We start from the raw sequence: 19,368 nt of genomic DNA, 5'->3' as shown, positions 1-19,368 counted from the left end.
ATCTAGGAGCACTTGAAGACACATGCAGCATTTAATGACCTGTGCCTTAAATCAGTGACCTTTTGGTCCCTCCTATTGTAGTCACAACTAGACCTGCTAACAACATACAGTCTCAGTGCCTGCCAACAAATTTAAGTGCTGTCAAAGGGTATGAAAAAATCTCCCTTAAATCTAATTGAAACAAGAAATTCCTCTTAAATTTCTGGAAAAAAAACCCTTAAAAATATATTTCCAGAAAATCTGTAACATTTACTGTCCTAAAGAGGAGTCATGGAGTCCACCTCCAGCTCACTGGCATTTTCACTATGCCTATGACTATGATTTTGTCATATAGAAGAACTGTCTTAAAAGATAAACTACTAACTTGGGTAACAACTGACTTCGGCCCTGAAATAGAGGCTGTCACGTTCCACACATTAAAGCCTGCAGATGTAAGGAAAGGTTTTGATCCACTCTTTATTAGTTTCTAAAGGGCAGGATGGATGAGAAGAAATCTAATAGGATAAGCATGAGACTGAAAGAAAAGCCCTGAAGACTGCAAGAAATTAAGAGGCTTTCTTTTCCAGTAGATTAATTACTAAACAAGAAAAAGCTTATTTAGGAATACTCTGATTATTCTCCTTCCGCTTGATCTTGCAATGCAGTGAGTGCAGCTCCTAGAGGAGCATCTCCAGACTTGCTGTTTATTCATAAGCTTTTTACTGGCCACAGCTCTGCTTGAACTGCTAAAGTATTTTCATTCTTCAACAGAAGAAAAGAGCCACGCAAACAAGCCCAAAAATTGTATTGGTACTTAATACAAGTCTGCTAAAACTGGAGCAGAAACTGCAGTGGTTTCAATAAGACACCCATGGAAAGGGGCAATAACATGCCTTCAGCACAGAGTCCCTAGGGAACCCTACACTAAGGCATGTGCTACTTGGCTGATATTACCACAGAGTCTCAAACTACCTAGATTAAAGCATCCTGAGGTTCATTTACATGTCTCAGGCATATCCCCAGGAAAGTGAATTTACATTCTTCATGTGGTCTTTTTAGAACCAAGAACCCTTACCAGAAGTAATTTCATTCTTCTTTTCCAGAAAATATTCCACTTGAAAAATGCCAGTTCACTACAAGGTATTGTAAAAAAGGTGGGTTTTTTTGGTTTTGTTTTTGGGGGTTTTTTTGGGTTTTTTTGGTTTGTTGTTTTTTTTTTTGGTGGGGTGTTTTTTTTTTGTTTTGGGTTGTTTGTTGTTTTTTTTTGTTGTTGTTGTTGTTGTTTTTGGCTGGCTTTACAACATGAAGAACTTTGTCACTCTCCTGTTGGGATTCTCTTACTTTAACTTCCTCTCTACTGTTGGAATACTCCTACCTCATCTGAATGAACTCATCATGAGGAGTCCAGAAAGGGAAAACAAACACATGAACAAAACCCCAGTCGTCTAAAGTACTTCTATTTTAAATTTAGCAGGGAAATTTGAAACTAGACTCTGATGCATTTAACCAGCAGGATAGTGCCTGGCACTGTGGGTGGAAGATCGGGAGGAAGAGCGGGTTTCTGATGTGTAACAAAAAAGAACTTTCTTATCTCAAAAGTTTTTGTTGTCAAGAAATCCATTTCAAACCCAGCTCCAGCGTCTAGCTTATTAAGTTAGCTGCTTCTCAGCATATATGATGGCAAACGTTAGATATAACCTCAGCAGGAAACATGTAATCACAGCAAGGTAAATGAATTGGGTTAGAGGACTTGCTTAGCACTCTCTGGCACTACATGGTGCTACACAGAATTACCCTCAGCAGACAACTTTATCTTCCAGGTTACTTTGAGAATACTTTGGTTTAATGAGAAATTACTTACATCTTTCATGTAGTTCCTGTCTGTCTTCTACAGAAGAGGAGAGTTCCTCAAACATTAAAAAGTGCTGTAATTTATTATATCATCATATTTTAGTCAAGCATCTTGAACAAATATTTATCAGCTACTTGTGCTTTTAATACAGTGTCTCCCACTTACTTCCATGACTTGGAGCATGTTCTGCAATTTTGCACTCAAATATGAGATGGCTGATGGAATGCATAAGAAAACTGATGTCCTGAAGTTACAGTAATGAACACTACAGAAAGCATATTGCTTCAAATGAAAATCTGCAAATCAGTCATCTACATTAGGTATTAGTACTTCATAAATCACACTGCTCATATTCAAAATCTTCTTCTAAAATGTGCAAACTAAAAGCCATGTATGAGAACACCTACAACAATCTGTTAAGTAAATAATTAGCACGAATTTTCTGAAAGCTCTTAGGCATGCAGGCAAACTACACTATAATAATTTGTCTAGTTCACCTGCTGAGAAACCTAGGAACATTGTCCATCAGTGATTCAGAAAGAGGGATTCTGAAGCTGATTAATCTTCTGCTTCCCTTTGCAAGAATGATAGATGCTCAATATCTGTAAGAAACACAGAATTTGTGCCAGGTGCTGAAACCTCAGGTCAGAAGTTACAAAAATGACCACAAGATCCATACAACAAGCAATACCTCAGACACAGCCGGTGGCATCATTCTTGTTGAACAGACGTGTCAAGCACACCACTCAGCCTGTAGGTGTGTTTTTAAAGTAGCCAGCCCCTCCAGTGCTGGCACCGTAGCCATGGCAGCACAGAACTGCCCTGGCTCCCTGCTCAGGCAGTTTGCTCTCTCTGACCTCTACGTTGCTCCGTTGCTCCGTATTAGCAGCAACTGGTGTGAACTTACACAGTTAACTGGAAGTTGGAGCTGCTTGCCAAAAGGCATGTCCTTAATGGCTGCAGCTATTACCTGGGTGTGCAATAAGATCCTAAACATGCTACTGTTCCAGGTCTAGAAAATTCTATGAAGAAATTTAACACAGTCAGCAGGAGGCAACTCCCACACCTTGATAGTACTTTATATTATCCCCAGATAGCATTCAAGTGAATTAAAAATGCAGCTATTTAAAGCAATATGAGGGAAACAGGATTGACAAAGAAATATATTTAACTTTTTCAATATGGATGCAAACAGAAGAAAAGTATCCAGGCTAACATACAACAAAAATGCAATGCAGTGCTAAAATGTACTTAATGATGAAGTACAAAATCAAAGAACAATAATTTTACACGGCAAAATATTGCAATTGGCTTGAACTCACACTTGCCAACTGATCACTTTATCTGTCTTTTAAAATAGATCACAACTCTTCTATGCACAATTAAACAACAATGTAAATTTTTCACACTGCTTCACATTCTGTAATATTAAATACTCCTCTGAATCACTGCCTTGTTTACAGAATATCTGCTAGCTCTGCATGTCTGGTTACTAGGTATCAAAAGGCCATTTTAAACAATAATATAAGCATTATAAGCATTTTCTGCAGACACTGCATAGGCATTAAGCAACACTACATATTCAGAATACAAATAAGCATAGTGGGCCATTCAAAATATCACATATAGCCATGAAAATCATATATTATCACCTCAAATAGCACAAACAGAATTCTCATCCTAGCATTGACCAGCACTGCACTAAACACAGAAAACTTCATTGCAGGAAACATCCTTTCAACACAGTGAATGGCAGCCTGTAAAGATTTGATTTATACTTGGGTTTGAACTGTTTTAAAATGAATGAAAGGCTGATGCCAGTGACTTGTTGCAAACGCAGCAACATCCCTCAGAGATATCAAACCAACCACTGCATTGAATAAAAATGATACTACTGTCCTTTAGAAATCAACTGGAACTGTGAAACACCATAGAAAGATTTTACACAACTGAACATAGTGTTTTATAAAAAAATACATGGACACGAACAGAAATGATATCCAGTAAATGACAGATACAGAAGACTCCTGACAACATTTCTATTTCTTAGAGTAATCCGTAAAATTCTAATTGCATCGCTGTCAGTGACGCTACTTACTGTAGCAGTATCTGGACTAACACAATGCACCCAAGTATCTCAAAAAAACCCCAACCAACCTCTTTCCACGGGACACAGTCCTTCAGGAATGTACTGCTCTAGTGACCCCCATAGACCACAGGTCCTGCGATAAAATTTGCCTCTGTGTGGACTCCCTTCCACGGGTTGCATCTTTCTTCAGGAAATCTCTACCTTTTCTTGGTGTGTGGTCATGTGGGAGCAGCAGGAGGATCTCTGCTCCACCATGGACCCCCACGGGCTGCAGGGCACAGCTGCGTCACCATGGGCTGCACCACAGCCTGCAGGGCAATCTCTGCTCCACTGCCTGGAGCACCCCCTGCCCCTCCTTCTGCACTGATGTGGATGTCTGCAGGGCTTTCTCTCACATTTTCTCACTTCTCTCTCTGACACCTACTGCCCAGTGGCTTTTACCCTTTCCTAAGCATTCAATCCCAGAGGTGCACCAGGAGGTCAGGTGTACCTGGGTCCAGTGGCTGTGCCCAAATGTGTCCAACATGGGGCAACCCAAAGCCCTTCTCATAGAGGCCCCTCCTACAGCTCACACCTTGCCAATAGAGTAATCTACTGTTTGGGCATATTCTTCTGAAGACATTTTTATTGCACTACAACTAGAGGGCTTACAGTTAGCTGTAATTGTAAATCTGCACTACATAAACACATTAATATCAAACTGCTGTAACTGTTCCACAGGATAATGCAAGATGGCATTAATAGCGACTCTTTCTGTAATTACAGTTGTGAACACTATTTTAAATACACATTCTTGGAACAGAAAAACAAGAAGACAGGCTGAGAAATGGGAAGAACTGTTCTTCCAAACAGCATTTACCCCATCTGACTCACAGGACACTTGAAACAGAAGAGCAGTTGATTAACGACATTCATTTAATTCATACGAACACATACAGAAACTCATACACATCCTTACTTTTTTGGATTATTTAACACAATTTCAGATTAATACTGACTCATTAAGGGCCATGCTTATTTTTATCGAGGAAATTAGAGCACTAGCACCCTACTAACTTTAGTGGTGTCTTCCTGTTTCTGTGCTACAGTAACTATCCAACAGAGACTGAAGTCCACTGTAAGAAACACTTCTGGGATTTTTTTCTATTATTACCTTAGACACAGTTCAGTAATTTTCATCTAAAACAAGATCTCAAATATTCACAAGCATGTAAACTGTGTGTACATTAAAGCATACACACATATGCATGAATCTTAGATGACATTTCCTTTGTCCCACTGAAATAGCATATCAGGCCAAAGCATTTATTTATCTGAAGTGCAGCTATGCTCTCAGCACTCTCATGTGGATTAAAAGAAATCAAATGCCGTAACTTGTGTGCTTCCCCCTGACTGCCATCAAATTATACAAAATATTGTATATCGGCATCAACTCACTCACTGGAGCATGTTGCCTGAAATTAGAAATGTTATGTGCATTAATTTTTTTTCCTCTGACAAGGGAGTACAGAACTGAGAGTTCTTGTTTCAGTCTAGTACTACAACATTGTTGCATAAAGCATTTTGCTTTCAAGCCAAGAATTCCCCACAAACCATTAATTTAAGATGTTCTATTCATTATCATCTGAAGTTATTTTTTCCTAAATATGTAGCTCAGAAACTGCTGACAAACTACTTGAAATCAGTTTTTAAGTGTATCACATAACCCTCTGGCTAAGGCTAACTGAAAACTAATTAAAATCGTTAAGATGATGATTTGAACAAGAACAGGAAAAAACTGTCTAGATGAAATTATGAGGAAAAATTAGGTACCACTTGACTAAATCGTGCCGTTAGACACAGTGCTTCTCATTTGCAAAAAATGAGCATTTCTGTCCCTCTCAAAGGGGTTTTTGACCTTTTAAGGCACCAATATCCTCAACCCTCCTCAGATGAACTCATTCATCTTCTGACCCAATGCTCCTAAAGAATATTTCTCTTCCTTTATGGGCAGAAATAAAACTCCCTAAACTGTAAATAGAACTTGTTACCAAATTAAATAGATTTTTACCAGATCATCAGAACATTATTTCAGACTTCTGATAAAAAGGCCAGAAGACAAATAAGAAACAAGTTGTATGACATCTGATAAATAAAATTACATGTAAAATTCTCCTTCTATAGACATGACAGTCCCTAGTCCAGACTCCTGTCACTGAGAAAAAAACCAAAAAATCTTCAAGCCTGTCGTCATCAGAAGAAATTTAAATCTATTTTCTCTATCTGCCAAGAAGACTGAACATCACATACCGACAATGGCTTTCACAAATCCAAGTGGGGAGAGTAATGAATGAAATTTGGAATAGGAAGAGAATTCCAGTGGCATGACTGAAAAAAAGAATGTGTATCTTGTAGCCAAGATGGCTGATAAACTGTGTCCGTTATCTCCAACTTGAGCAACAGTATCAAGCACTAATGAAATAGTTCAGAAAATGTTCAGCAGTATATGCCAAGACCACTGGATGAAAGCCAGTTTAAAAAAGAATTTGAAAGAACCTCCCTTATCTGGGTTGATGAACTCAATCTAGCATGATAATCCAAATGCAAGGACTCAGATAAACTGAACATCCATCTTAAAGCTGGGCATCCTGCCTTTGCCAGAGGAATCAAAGAGTAAAAGGTGCTTCAGCCATGAACCTTAGATAAGATGCCATCCACAATTCAGGGTGGCACTGGTAAATCTACAGCGAAGAACACTGAAAGCCTTTTTTTTTTAAAGTGAATGCTATCTAAGACTGATTGTGCTTACCATACATTAGTTCATTTATTTCTAGACTATTGATGAGTGCACATGTTCAGGTTTTGTTTACACTGTCACTTCTAAAGATTCACATTGTTTACTTCCTAATCCCCTTATTCAAAAATTAGGGAGGAAGATTTTCTCAAGAACAACAACTTTTGATGAGACTTTATATAAGCACCTAAGAACGTCATGGGTCCTTTAAAGACCTCATTGAAAGGGATGTGAAATACTGGGACACTCATTTGCAATGCTTTTAAGTGTTATGGATATATTTATACTAAGTAATGAGACTAATGCAGAGGAAGTCTCACAATGCTACAACCAGTGATTTTATCTTGTTGTCCTTTTGTTTTGCTTGCTTTTAGGTGATAATAGCTGAAGCTCAGTCTATAAAAGCTAAAGCAGATGCTGAGCTGGGCTGCAGGCAATCATATCCCAGGAAATGGAGGTCAGTACATGGGGTGAAGTCTTAACATACCTAGCTAAAAACTATGAAAAAGAACTACTAGTAAATTTTATGCTAGTGAATACTTTAAAACCAGTGACCAAATTTTACATGTTTCTGTGGGTGAAGTACTAAGGTAATGACTATATTACTAGAGTGAGTTTAAAGTTCAGCACAACGCACAGATTGTTGCTATGGAACAAGGTCCAACTCTATGCAGGGCAAAAAAACAGATTAAATAATAGTATCACAACTATCTTTTAAATTCAGTGAGCATAACATCACTGAGACCCTTTGTTTTGGGATTCTTTTGCTTTTTTTGCTCACCTCTTCTCTGTCAATCTTTTTATAACAGATTTTGATTATTATATCTTTCAGGGAAAATACCCGAGTCTATCTTTTCACTCTTACTAAGTCCTGTCTGTTTCTAGTACCACTTTAGATTCATTTTCATGTCACTCTTCTGTTTTCTTTTGGCTTTCCCCAATAACACCAAGCTTCTATTTCTTCTTTCTAACCTTTGTACTCCCCACACAACAAAACCAAAACTTTGATTTGCAAAATATCCCTCATAGAAATCCCTCAGAAAATCTGAGTATTCCACTTAAACAGACTCAGATGAAGCAACATTTTAAGAACAGTACTGCCAGTAAATGCTGGACAAACACATAATCTAGCATTGAAGAGAAACAAAGCAAAATGAAGACGAACCCGATGGCATCCCTTGACCCAACGACGGCTTCATCGGCGCATTCACCTGATCCCAGTTGAGATCATCATCATCTGACTGACTATAGCCACAGGAATTGAGAGGCTCATCAAAAGTGCAGCACCCTGTTAAAGAAATACAAAGGTAAAAATTAAGGCATGCAGATAACTGATTATGAATCTCCAATCCTAACAACTGCAACATCACTCAATGGAGGCTGTGTCATTTTTAAACATCTTTTAATACAAATTATTATCTATTTACTAATCTTCATTTTCTGTGAGGGGACAATTTTTTTTTTTTGTTATGAAAACAAAATCCTAAGGGTAAAGGAGCAAATTAAGAACTGCAGACAAATTTTGTCTTATGATCCAATCACCACGTATCAAAAACAAAATAGCAAAATAAATAGCAGTAAAAATCAGAATATTAAAAGGTTGCATGATTAACACTCTTCAGGGAAAGAAATTATCCCATGCCCAAAATTCTACATTTTAGAAAAAAACTGTAAGGATGGGAACATTAGCTTTCATTCCTGTATCTTGGTTTCCATGTAAGGGAAAACCTAGGTGCTGCCAGGTGTGCTGCGCTGCTAACAGGTACCAGCACCGCTGTTTGTGGGATCAGTTCCTCTGGCACAACGCAGCACATTGACCTCAAAATGTCAATGTATGCTCAGTCTCTGAATCTCTGAAATAAAAGAGTTTTGTTTCCTCCTTTTTTCCTCACCATCTTCTAAGTAAATCTGAAGAGAATAACATGCTATAAAAGTTCACACTCACCGAAGCTGGGGTAGGGAATAATTAACGTCCCAAGTTTTGAGAAACAGAGTTTAACATTATCCACAAGAAAATGGAAAATGTTTGCTTTTTCGCTGTGATACAAAGGAAACATTTTTACATTGTCATCATCTAACAGGAGACTAACACAGGGTTACAAAATTCTGTTTTATTTGATGTTTTACTCCAGTGAAGAATGACATCTTTCCTATTTCAGAAAATAAATATAACTCTAGTCAGAGATATTTCTGTCCATATTAAAGGAAATTCTGCAGCTGTTCAAACAAAACTAAACTTTAGGGCTATTCATCATCTTTGCTATCTGTCCAAAGGCACACTAGGCTAAGCCTTGCCAAGCTGTATTAATATAGGAAATAGGCAAAATCTAGCTTAAAAATTGATTTTTAAAATCTGAATTTTCCTAGAGTACTACAAATGGCATTAAAGCATACCATATTGCATACATAAAACATACCGTTCTCACTAGGATAGAATTAATTTCTTCCCAGGGCTTAAAACCACAACACTTACCAAAAAGTAGAAGACAAAATTCCATTACACCTGACAAATACCACCTAACTGTAGTCCAGCCTTCCTAGTAACTAGTCGAAGTGTATATTTGAGATTCATAGCAAAAACTTAGCAAGCGTATAATCTTCAGTAGAAATTATTTTATATGCAATCATTGAGAAATTTAATTTTTCTTCTCTTAAGAGTGAGAATATTACATTGGCCTTTACAAATACCCCATGTTTGCCCTGCCCTCTCGAATACAGGCCATCTTGTACTAGTCTCTGTTCTAAAATATCTTTCTATAGGAAGTCTCCAATACATCTAAGTTTATGAAGGAAATCGGCACCTCTGGAAACTGCTTTTTTCTCTACAAATTTAAGTGCAAAAGATTCAATTAGATAATCCAATGGGAACAGAAAACCCATTAAAAAACTCAACTCTAAACTCCAACATTTTGCCTCAGTGTTAACAAGAGATATAAACACGCTCTCTCTCCTGAAGTTAAAAAATTCAGAAATTTGTGAGACTTTTATAGAGTATATTAAATAACATCTGCAACATTTCCAGAGGGAAGGCTTAGAAATTTAGGCAGTCATTTAAACATTTTTTCTAGTAGTTGAACTACTTGCATAACTACTGCTTCAAACTTCATAAAATACACCACAAGCTAAGTTTCAAACATAAAAGCTGAACATCAACTTTAACAGATATATTTGTGCTTTTTTATAAAAAATAAAAAAGAAAGGTAGTTTCTTTGCCAAAGTACTGCTAATGATAACAGGACATAAATTTAAACACCCAAGTCATGGAGTCTGCAATGTAGTCAAGTTGGGCAAAAAACATATACCCAAATGGAAGTTGGCCTAAATCAGGGTCTACAATTCAAACCGGGACCAATGAATATATGGAATAGATCCCACACTTTATTACATCAAACATATCTCTAGTGATAAGGAGACAAGATAGCATAAAGTGTTTTCTTCCTCAAATCCAGAAGCCCAGCAAAATATCCAATACTAGGAAAAAGGCAAGATTTGTGATTACAGATGGTTCATAACGGCTTCTGGCATTCTCATGAATTAGGAAGATGTCAAAAACATGAATAAATAGAATGACAGTTCTATTTGTCTATACCATTTGTCTCTCAACATGGGATAATTTCTCACTGCTTGTTTTTCTTCATTTCTCTTGCAAGTTTATGGCTAAATCACACTCGCAGGATTTCTCTTTTTCCATCTTTGCCATGTACATCCTTTGTTGTATTGCTATTACTATAACCATCAAAAAGGGTATCAAATCTTCATGTCTGCTACAGGAAGAGTTTTAAAGAAACTTCTGAACTCCTTCAATTCCTAAGCGCCTTCCACCCACAACTAATGAAGTTCAGCAAGCATCACTACAGGTCACCAAGCTGTACAGTCACCCATCCAGAGAACTGACCAGCATCCATTAGATCTTTGACAGCACAGATATCAAGCCATGTTTCTTTCCACAGCGAGACACTGAGGACAAGATGAATACTAATAAAGGTTTTGCACAACCATGACTTTCTGTAAAGTCTTTTGCAGAGGAAAATAGCATACATGGCATATATAGGTTTTGGAAGTAAAGGCACACTTGTAACACAGAACATCTTAGTGGTACAAAACAAACAACAAAAAACCCACTTAGCCAAATCAGCCACGAAACAATTACTGTAAATTAAGTCATCAAAGATCCTAGTGGCTTATGACCAATTTCTGGAAGTTCTGCTGCTCACATCTGACCATACTACAAGATGAAGTTCTTTAGGAATGGGTCATTAACTTTTGAGGAGTTCCTACATTTGCCACTACTGAAGCCCTCCTGGTTGCTACTGCAGAGCTTTGTGTATTTTCTAGTCATGGTTGGGTCTCTTACTGTGCGAGGTTTTCAGCTCATGAAATGGACCCATGGTATCAACAAGGACTGGTAAACTCTGAGCAATTATCAGGTCTTCAATGTCTCTAATCATTGCACTGTTTTGAAACATGAGCCACTGCCAAGACAGGCCGCTGTTTATAATCAACCAGCTCACTTGAGAAATCTGCTCGTTTTTTGCTACTAGAATTGATAATAATAATCAAAATACATATTGGCTGTTACACAGTTTAATCAAGCAAAGCAATTTCCCTGCCTGTTATACTAACATCTGAGTTTGGATGGCCAAATGTACTTTAAAGGATGAACTGCATGCTGACTGAAATATTTATAAGTAAAACAGAAGATACATATCCCATTAAGATTCTTTGGTTGTGCTGTATTTTATAGATATTTTTGGATTCCTAAGGGGAACTGAATTGACAAATGCACAAGATGCAACACAGTCTATTACAGCCTATGGTTCTTTCAACTGCAATTATCCATTTAACCATCATGAACTCAGTTCAATACAACGATGCCATTGTCTGAGTGTAGTCTTTTTTGGATGCTTCAATTTAAGCTGGCTAAATTACTTTAGATCTTGAAAAATTTATGAGCTTAAACAAGGAAAATAATTTAAGATGAAAGCAACCAATTAGAGTAAAAGGGATAAAGAATCCACTATATTTTTCCTAATTTGAATAAAGTTTTATTCAAGCTATTTTGTGGTTTACAGATTCTTGACATCTCTTATGAAGCATTCTCAAAGACTACCTCAGCAAACAGTAGGATACTACAAATCCTTTAAGTGACAAAATGTAATGTAGAAAAAAGTTCAAATTACACTGGGCACTGCTTCATTTTGGTTGATTTTATGTACTTCAGAGATCTTAGATCAATAGGTACTTTCCATCAAAAATTTGCTGCCAAGTGTACAAGTGCTAAAACTAGTAATTATTGTGAGTGTCAGTGCTAGCACTGGCAAGGAACATAAGTACACAGAAGAACTGATACAATGTCCTTGCTTCGGGATAAAATCAACTTTTTCTTTACAGTGAAGCCCTATGGTTTCTGATCTGCCATAGCACCATGAATTCTGCTGCAGAATATGTGAACCCAGAAGATAAGTTTACTGAATCCCCCATTTTCATAGTATTCTTTATCTAATTTAAAAAGTATTCTGAATTCTGCTGTCTCTCTTATTTTTGGTTTCATACTGGAAATGGGGTTATGTTGATTAACTCTAAGTGCAATGTAGCTATACTTTGAAATAGGAATTAAAATGTTGATATCTGATCTGAAAGCTGGGATGCCTAGACCGCATTTCATATCAGGAGGCTCGGATATTGCAGGGAAAGATTCATCTCCTATTAGGCAATTTATCTCCCCTTTCTGTCTGTAACAAAAAAGAAGCCTCTGCCCAAACCAACAACATAGCATTCCTCAGCCAACTGCATTCCCTCCTGTCCTCATGAACATGCCTGTATCCAAGGGCAATGGACAAAGCACATCACCCAGACAACACACCAAGGCAAATGAAAACTGAAATAACTGAAAAACCGTGAGAAACTACAATTGTTACGATTCTGGATGAGGCAGCTTATCCTCAAGGGTTACTGCTCAGGACAATCATCCTATCTAGACACTCTCATGACAATAGAAAGTGATCTGAGAAACACAGCATTAGGAAAACGGGAACCTGTGCCTCTAAACTGACAAACCATCCCCATCAGAGAATGAACAATTTCTCCTTTGGGGGAAGATAAGGAGTCATAAAGAGGAAAATAAGCCATTCTCAATTACAAACTCACTAACAGAGAAAGCAGGAATAGTGTGCAGTAGGAATAAATGTACAATTTTTAACACAAAAAAATTGAACTGCTGCCTATGAGCCTGTACCACAGGTCTGGTCTGCTGTATAAATTTTACTATAAATGGGGTGATGACAGAAATTGCTTAGTTCAAAACCATTTGCTTCTCTGAAATCAATAAATGGTTGAGCCAATAAAGGTTCATGTAAACTAACTTCAGCTAGGCAAATGGATGGTTTAAAGAACTTATTAGAAACTGAACATAGTGGTCTGCTGGATTCTACTTCGAGTGTAGACAGTCAGCAAAAAAAGGCTCTACCTGCCCTTTCAAAGGTGTTACAGTATTACATGTTGAAAGGGCTTTACAGACATGCTAGCTCAGAGATAGCCAGTAAAATAAAATCTTCTCTGTGTGCCTCTGAAGCACACACAGAGATACCATGTATCTACAGTGACATACATGCACCAAAAATTCTTATCCAGGCTTTACAAGTGAGCTTTCAACAGTGGGTAGTCTGTTTTAAAATAGAATATTTATTTTCTCTCAAAATATACCAAGGTTTGGGTTTTTTTCCTACCAAAGGCAAGTGTTCAGAGCTCTAAAATAATTCTGCAATCTATATTACTGGTCAGGGAGCTTGAAAATCCATGTGCTGAATAAAGTTGATCTCATTTAAAATAGTATCTACATTTTGTCAAGTCTACATATGCATGGGGGTGAGAGAGAAGAGTAAAAGGAAACAGACTTTACAATTAGAGATCTTTTCTGATTGTGGCTGTGCTCAGAATGGGTTTTGAAAAAGGTAGAGAATAGAAGAATTGTCTGGAAAAATCTCATGAGCCAGAGAAAAGATCATGAGGTAAAAGTATGTATTTAGGAACTAAGGAAGTCTGATATTAATTCTGTCCCTAAAGGAGAAAAACAGACAAAAATTTATCTAAAACTGTGCTAAGACTTGTGGAGAAGGTGGTACAAGAATGCTAGAGAATTCCAAATTTATGGACAAGATGCCAGCAGTATCACAAGTGATGACATGACAGCATACAAAAAAAAATTTCAGATAAACACTTAAAGCTGTAATTTAAGAGTTTTCAAAACCTCACCACATGTTCATAAAACATTTACAGTTGTTCTCTCTGTTCTCCCTCCACTTACCTGACAGAAACTGAATCAACATGAATGTCGCCGAAAATGCTTCAGTTTTGGTGACACAGGATAATGAAGCAAAGTTGAATTTTATGGAAAGCATATTTGTCAGTTCTAACTTCCCCCAGAAAGCTGCCCATGCTTAGGCAAATAAAATGGTTTTAAACAATCACATTTGCCTAACAGATACTGAGAATAATTCAAAATTTGGGTTCCTGGACTTTACTGAAAAACCCTAAAAAAAGTTTCCTCTCAAAATGTGCATTTAAACTCCTTTCAGCTACCAAAACATAGAAAAAGAAACCACTCACCAAAGCAAGACAATGAATAAAGGTTCTTAAAATAAAAATCATCCATCTTGTGTAAGCAAATACAATCCGTGTATTTGTGTCATTGTTATATCAGTGAATATTTATGAGCCCCGTGGGAAAATAGGTGCACATTAATATTCTATGAGCACACTTATTTCTGGCATTATTTAATGGCAGGGTGTTCGATTTCACAATATCAGTGATAGCTTCTCTTAATGTATGGCATCAATTATACGGGCAAGTGCACATCCATGCTTACATACACAAATTATAACCCTGCTGCAGTTGTCATTAGTTAGGACATCTACCAAGAGAAATATTTGAGTGTTCAATCCTATGAAGAGCATACAGATTATACAGAAACACATTATGAAGATCCTATGTTGAGAAGTACTATTAAAACAAGTGTATTTGCAGAAATCATCAGATTTTATGCTTTAGTTAAAGGGAGGATATCATGCTGGGTGTTAAAACTAGCAGCTATTCTTCCAGTTCGACATGAGTGAAGAGACATTTCTGCTATGAATAACTGCTATGGATAAATTTTAGAGGCTGTTAGGGGAGGAGGTTGGTGGGATTTTTTAGGCTTTTTTAAATATGTATTGTTGTCCTTTTAAATTAACTAAACATAATGCTTAAATCAAATTTAGATTAGGGAATTAACTTTACAAACGTTTGTTATGATAACTTTCTTAACACCTTACCAAAACAAAGCTCCATAGGAGAAGTACTTTGGAAAGACTTTCCAAGAACAACAGGAAGCTTAATTTGTAACATTTTTTTAACCTACAGATGTATGCACCTTATTAAAAAGATCACACTGGGCATACCAGTTGCAAAAGGGAGACAGGTGATTTACATTTTTATTGGAGCTGAGTGAATGTGATGAAATTCTGGACTGTGGTCAAAACCACTACAAAAATGAATAAATAAAAGGCAGACCTCCCATATGTTTTGCATCTTGTTTATCACAAATACATGACAAAAATGTGCTAAAAAACGCAAAAAATCTCTTGTATAAACAGCCTGAAACATTTCAGCAAAAGCTTTGACCTACAAATAACTAACAAAAGGAATCTTCTTCACATACTTAAAACAGAATTAAAAATTCAAATGATATCCTGGAAGGTGAATAAGCCGACAGAGAAAAACAAAAATGCAACTGCACACTTATTTCATACAGTTTATATCATAAGATTTATTTATTTTTATAGCTACCACCCAGGAGTGCAGAGAACCCCTTTATTAAACATGTTAAAGCATTCAGTCATCCTGGCTGGCAAAGAAAGCAGATGCTAGGGAACAGAGATATAGGAGACATTACTTTTTTCCCCATTTATTTGAAATGCAGACTAGTAAGGACATGATCAGGAGGGTGCAATGCACACAGTGCATTCACATATAGGCAAAGTAACAATTAGTCATACTTTCATTTGACACCACGCAGCACCCTCTTACAGGATTTGAAACAACACCTCTGTTTTGAAAATCTACAGTAAAACCCACAACAATGTCTCTGTACTCTATTCTAGGAAAGAAAAGGAAGAGGGGTGATTTTCAGTGCAGACCCTGGACCACCCTCGCCCTCCCAACTGCGACTCTGAAGCAGCAGCATGCAGCACTTCACCTTTCTGTCAGCTGAGGGACAAAGCACATACCACAGGGATCTCTCTTCCACTCAGCATCTATTTGTGATTTCTTAGACTGGCAAACAGATGCTGCCCCTATTAATTTAATTATTATGTAGAATGCCTCTAACCTTTTCTCATTTAGATTTTATTGCAATTTTATCCTCACTTCTCTTTTCAGTATACTGAGCAGAGATCTATCACCAAAATACACCCAAGCATGTGCAGATGCAACAAAATAGAAAATGTCCAAACACAGTAAGGAATTACTAATTTTATTTCACTCTTTCCTGGTTTCATTTGCACCTACAGAGCTACCATGGCCTAAAGGCAAAATACTAAGTTGTTTCTTTAGGTGAAGTGCTACCCTGACAAAGGGTGAACTCAAGAAACACTCACCACTAATATCTCAATATGGTATTTACGAGGGACGTAAACAGTTGTGCTGATCTGTCAAAGATAAGCAAATTCCAACAAAATAAGACAGCTGTCTACTCCCAGTAGTTTCATAGTAAGTCCACTTTTTTAACTGATTATCCTAAAAACTGCTTAGTCCTTTTCATTTCACCTCACCCAAGCATCCCAGCATTTTATAACTCACTAAAACAGCACAGTAGAGCTGTCCCAGAAAGATTCATCCAGGGAAGGGGAGTGGAAGAGCAGGGAAAGGCATTTGTAAAGCATCACAAAACTGCACAAGTGGAATACAGAACTGCACAGATGATATATAAAAAAAAAATCATATATAATGGAAAGTCCAAAGCAAAATAAAATGCAGTTCAGAAGGACGGAAAAACCAGAGTGGGGAGATCTACTCTTTTTTTCCATCCCAGCTGGGAGGAAGAGATTGAAACGCATGCCTTGCAGCCAAAATTTATCATAATACAGGGTCTGCTCATCCTAAAACTCTATTTAGAACACAGTATGACCTAAGATACACACAATCATCAAGACTGTAATTATGAGACCACACCAGACCATTTCTCTAACATCTGTTCAGGAAACACCAGATTAGATTTTCAGTTTGTCATGAAGACGAACCTTTTCATGCTACATCCATCCTAGGGCTCTGGGGAAATACAGCCTAATAAAAGATCATCAAAACACCTTTTCCACAACCAGCACTGCTAGCCATTCAACTCACAAAGCCATTAAATTCCTGATCCCAGTGGGATATGGTTTTTGCTAAGGCATTTTTAATAACTTAAAAAACAGCACTTCTTTCTTGAAATTACTAAAATCCAACACCTTCTTTCTTAGTTAGAAATTGTGCTATTCAATTCCCCCTGCAAAGTTTTTTCCCCATGTTATAATGGACAGGCAGGAATGGATGGATGTGAATGAAGGCAAACATAAGTAACACACTGAGCAGCCACTGTTATTTTGTCTATGGTTGTGCCATGAGCCACACAAGTTTTCACCAAACAGTGATCAGCTGCATTTCAAGCTATGAGACTATGAAAAAAAGGACTATGTTGCTTCAACACACTTATCACATAAATTTACAGTTCTGATGGAGCCAAAGCACACTTGTTCTGACTGAACAAACCAACCCGAAGTGTTACTTCCCAGGGCAACGTTGCTTTGCTCATGCCTCATCTTCTGGCATTAGGTAAATGGACACACATTGACCAACAATCCTTATGTTCTTACAGACTAAACAAAACCTGTGATATTTTATATTACTTTTACGACTGTGTAACAACTGCTTCCGTTAACAGCACAGACTATATCTGAATAAAAAGAAAAGAAGCTAAGTTCTGACTTTAAAGCTCAGTATCATGGTTTTCTAAAGTAAATAAATACAACAGTGCAAAACAGTTCAAAGTCTTGATTAGGTAAAAGCCATCTCTAAAGGCAGTGGACCCATCACAAACTTTAAGATACCATAGCTGAACTGCTATTTCAGATAGAATATCCTCAAGGGGAGCCCCAAGACTAACTTCTTTCCCATATTTCACATCTTTTACAGGCAGTTAATACTGCCTCTGAAGTTATCAGATAGCAGGACTGAAGACAATGTGTTTTATCAAAATCCAATTTTGATAGCTGAGAGGTTAACTATTATTTCATCCTACTATCAGGACATTCTGAGCTGAGTAATTTTGGGGGGTTGCTCTTTTTTTCCCCTCCCTTGATCTTGTCAAAGAGCTACTATAACATGCTATTTATCTCTACATAAAGGGATTTCTTTGAGAAACCGGACAGCGTTCTTCTCATCTGCCAGTTGGGCTTTTAAAATGTATCTTCACCTTTAAACTCTTCAAGTTAAAAAACACAAGTGTACTTGAAACTCAATCATTCTCCCTGGTGCTACTCATTTTTAATGAGCCTCTTGTCTTCATGTCTCCCAGCAGACTCCACAAAGCAATCTCAGGTGCTGTGAAACCAATGCTTGATGCTTCTCCAAACCTCTTTCTTTTTGAGCCTGAAATCTTCCTGCTAAACCCATCTGGGACTGATGGGCCATTTCAGTCAAACCGAATTTCACTTATTTATCACAGGCCTTTACTTAGAAACTGCTGTGGATTGCTTATAGACACAATCTGTTTCCAGCTCTGAACTTTAGAAAGGATTTAAGCAATCTCATATCATTATAAATCCAACATACATTACTTGTCTATTGATTGTGAGAAAATGAAAGTTTGAAGCTTGATTTCATGGCTAATCTTTCCATTTGCTTGATGAGTTCTGTAGTTGTTAGAGAACACTTAATGCATCCTGTTATACTACAGCATATCAAGCTAGGATGAAAATACAGACTATTTACAACACAGCTCTAGCTTTAAGTAAAGAACAAAGGCAGCGTTAGCTTTGCTAGTCTCAAGAGGTTTTTTAGCTATGCCACAATTAAAAACAGAAAAAACCAAAAACCTAAACCTCTCTTTATACTAATAACGTTCAGATGAATTTTGTAATTCTTCTGCCCCTTTTATCAGAAGTTTATATTCTACTTCATCAATGGGTTGAGCAAAAGAAAAAACAGACAAAACACATTGGTACTCATTCTTCTCCTTATTAAACTACTTTACTAAAGGTATTTTTCCCTTTAAATTTTGAGTGAAATAGTTTATCATCCAATTAAACAGGCTGTTTATGCTCTGACTTCAAATGTGTGCACTGAGACATATAAGAACAAATGCCATAAAAGAATTCTATACACAGATCAGGTTTTAAATCAGACACTGAAGCCCCTGCAGCCCCTGTCCTGCCTGCTAACCCAAGAATCCTGCTAATTTTTTTTTTCTTTTTTTTTTTTTTTTTTTTTTTTTTTTTTAGTACCTGTGGGGTTTTCCTTCAGGTGAGAAAGGCTGTTACTCATTTTGGTTTTCTTTTTGAAGTCTCCATGTAGGCATTTTCCCATGCACCGACTGTGAACTGCTACAGACTTTAGTTCTGTGATACAACCATTACTTCTGCTACCATTGATACAGCTCTTCTC

At 37.1% G+C, this 19,368-nt stretch overlaps 1 protein-coding gene across 6 annotated transcripts in view; it reads right to left on the bottom strand.

Annotated features, from left to right (window-relative positions):
* Positions 1-19,368, bottom strand: part of PTPRM (protein tyrosine phosphatase receptor type M) — a 440,953-nt gene that overhangs the window by 332,276 nt on the left and 89,309 nt on the right. For all 6 annotated transcript variants that reach the window (XM_066183184.1, XM_066183199.1, XM_066183217.1 and 3 more), the window contains exon 2: positions 7,859-7,981. In XM_066183184.1, coding sequence (XP_066039281.1) covers positions 7,859-7,892 — 34 coding nt within the window. In that variant the 5' untranslated portion in view covers positions 7,893-7,981. The remainder of the gene's footprint in view (positions 1-7,858; positions 7,982-19,368) is intronic.

The sequence above is a fragment of the Chamaea fasciata genome, unplaced genomic scaffold (genome assembly GCF_029207755.1).
Source record: "Chamaea fasciata isolate MVZ Bird 193981 ecotype frontalis unplaced genomic scaffold, bChaFas1.0.hap1 SCAF_1, whole genome shotgun sequence".
Classification (NCBI taxonomy): Eukaryota; Metazoa; Chordata; class Aves; order Passeriformes; family Sylviidae; genus Chamaea; species Chamaea fasciata.
This window is presented reverse-complemented; position numbering and strand designations above follow the sequence as displayed.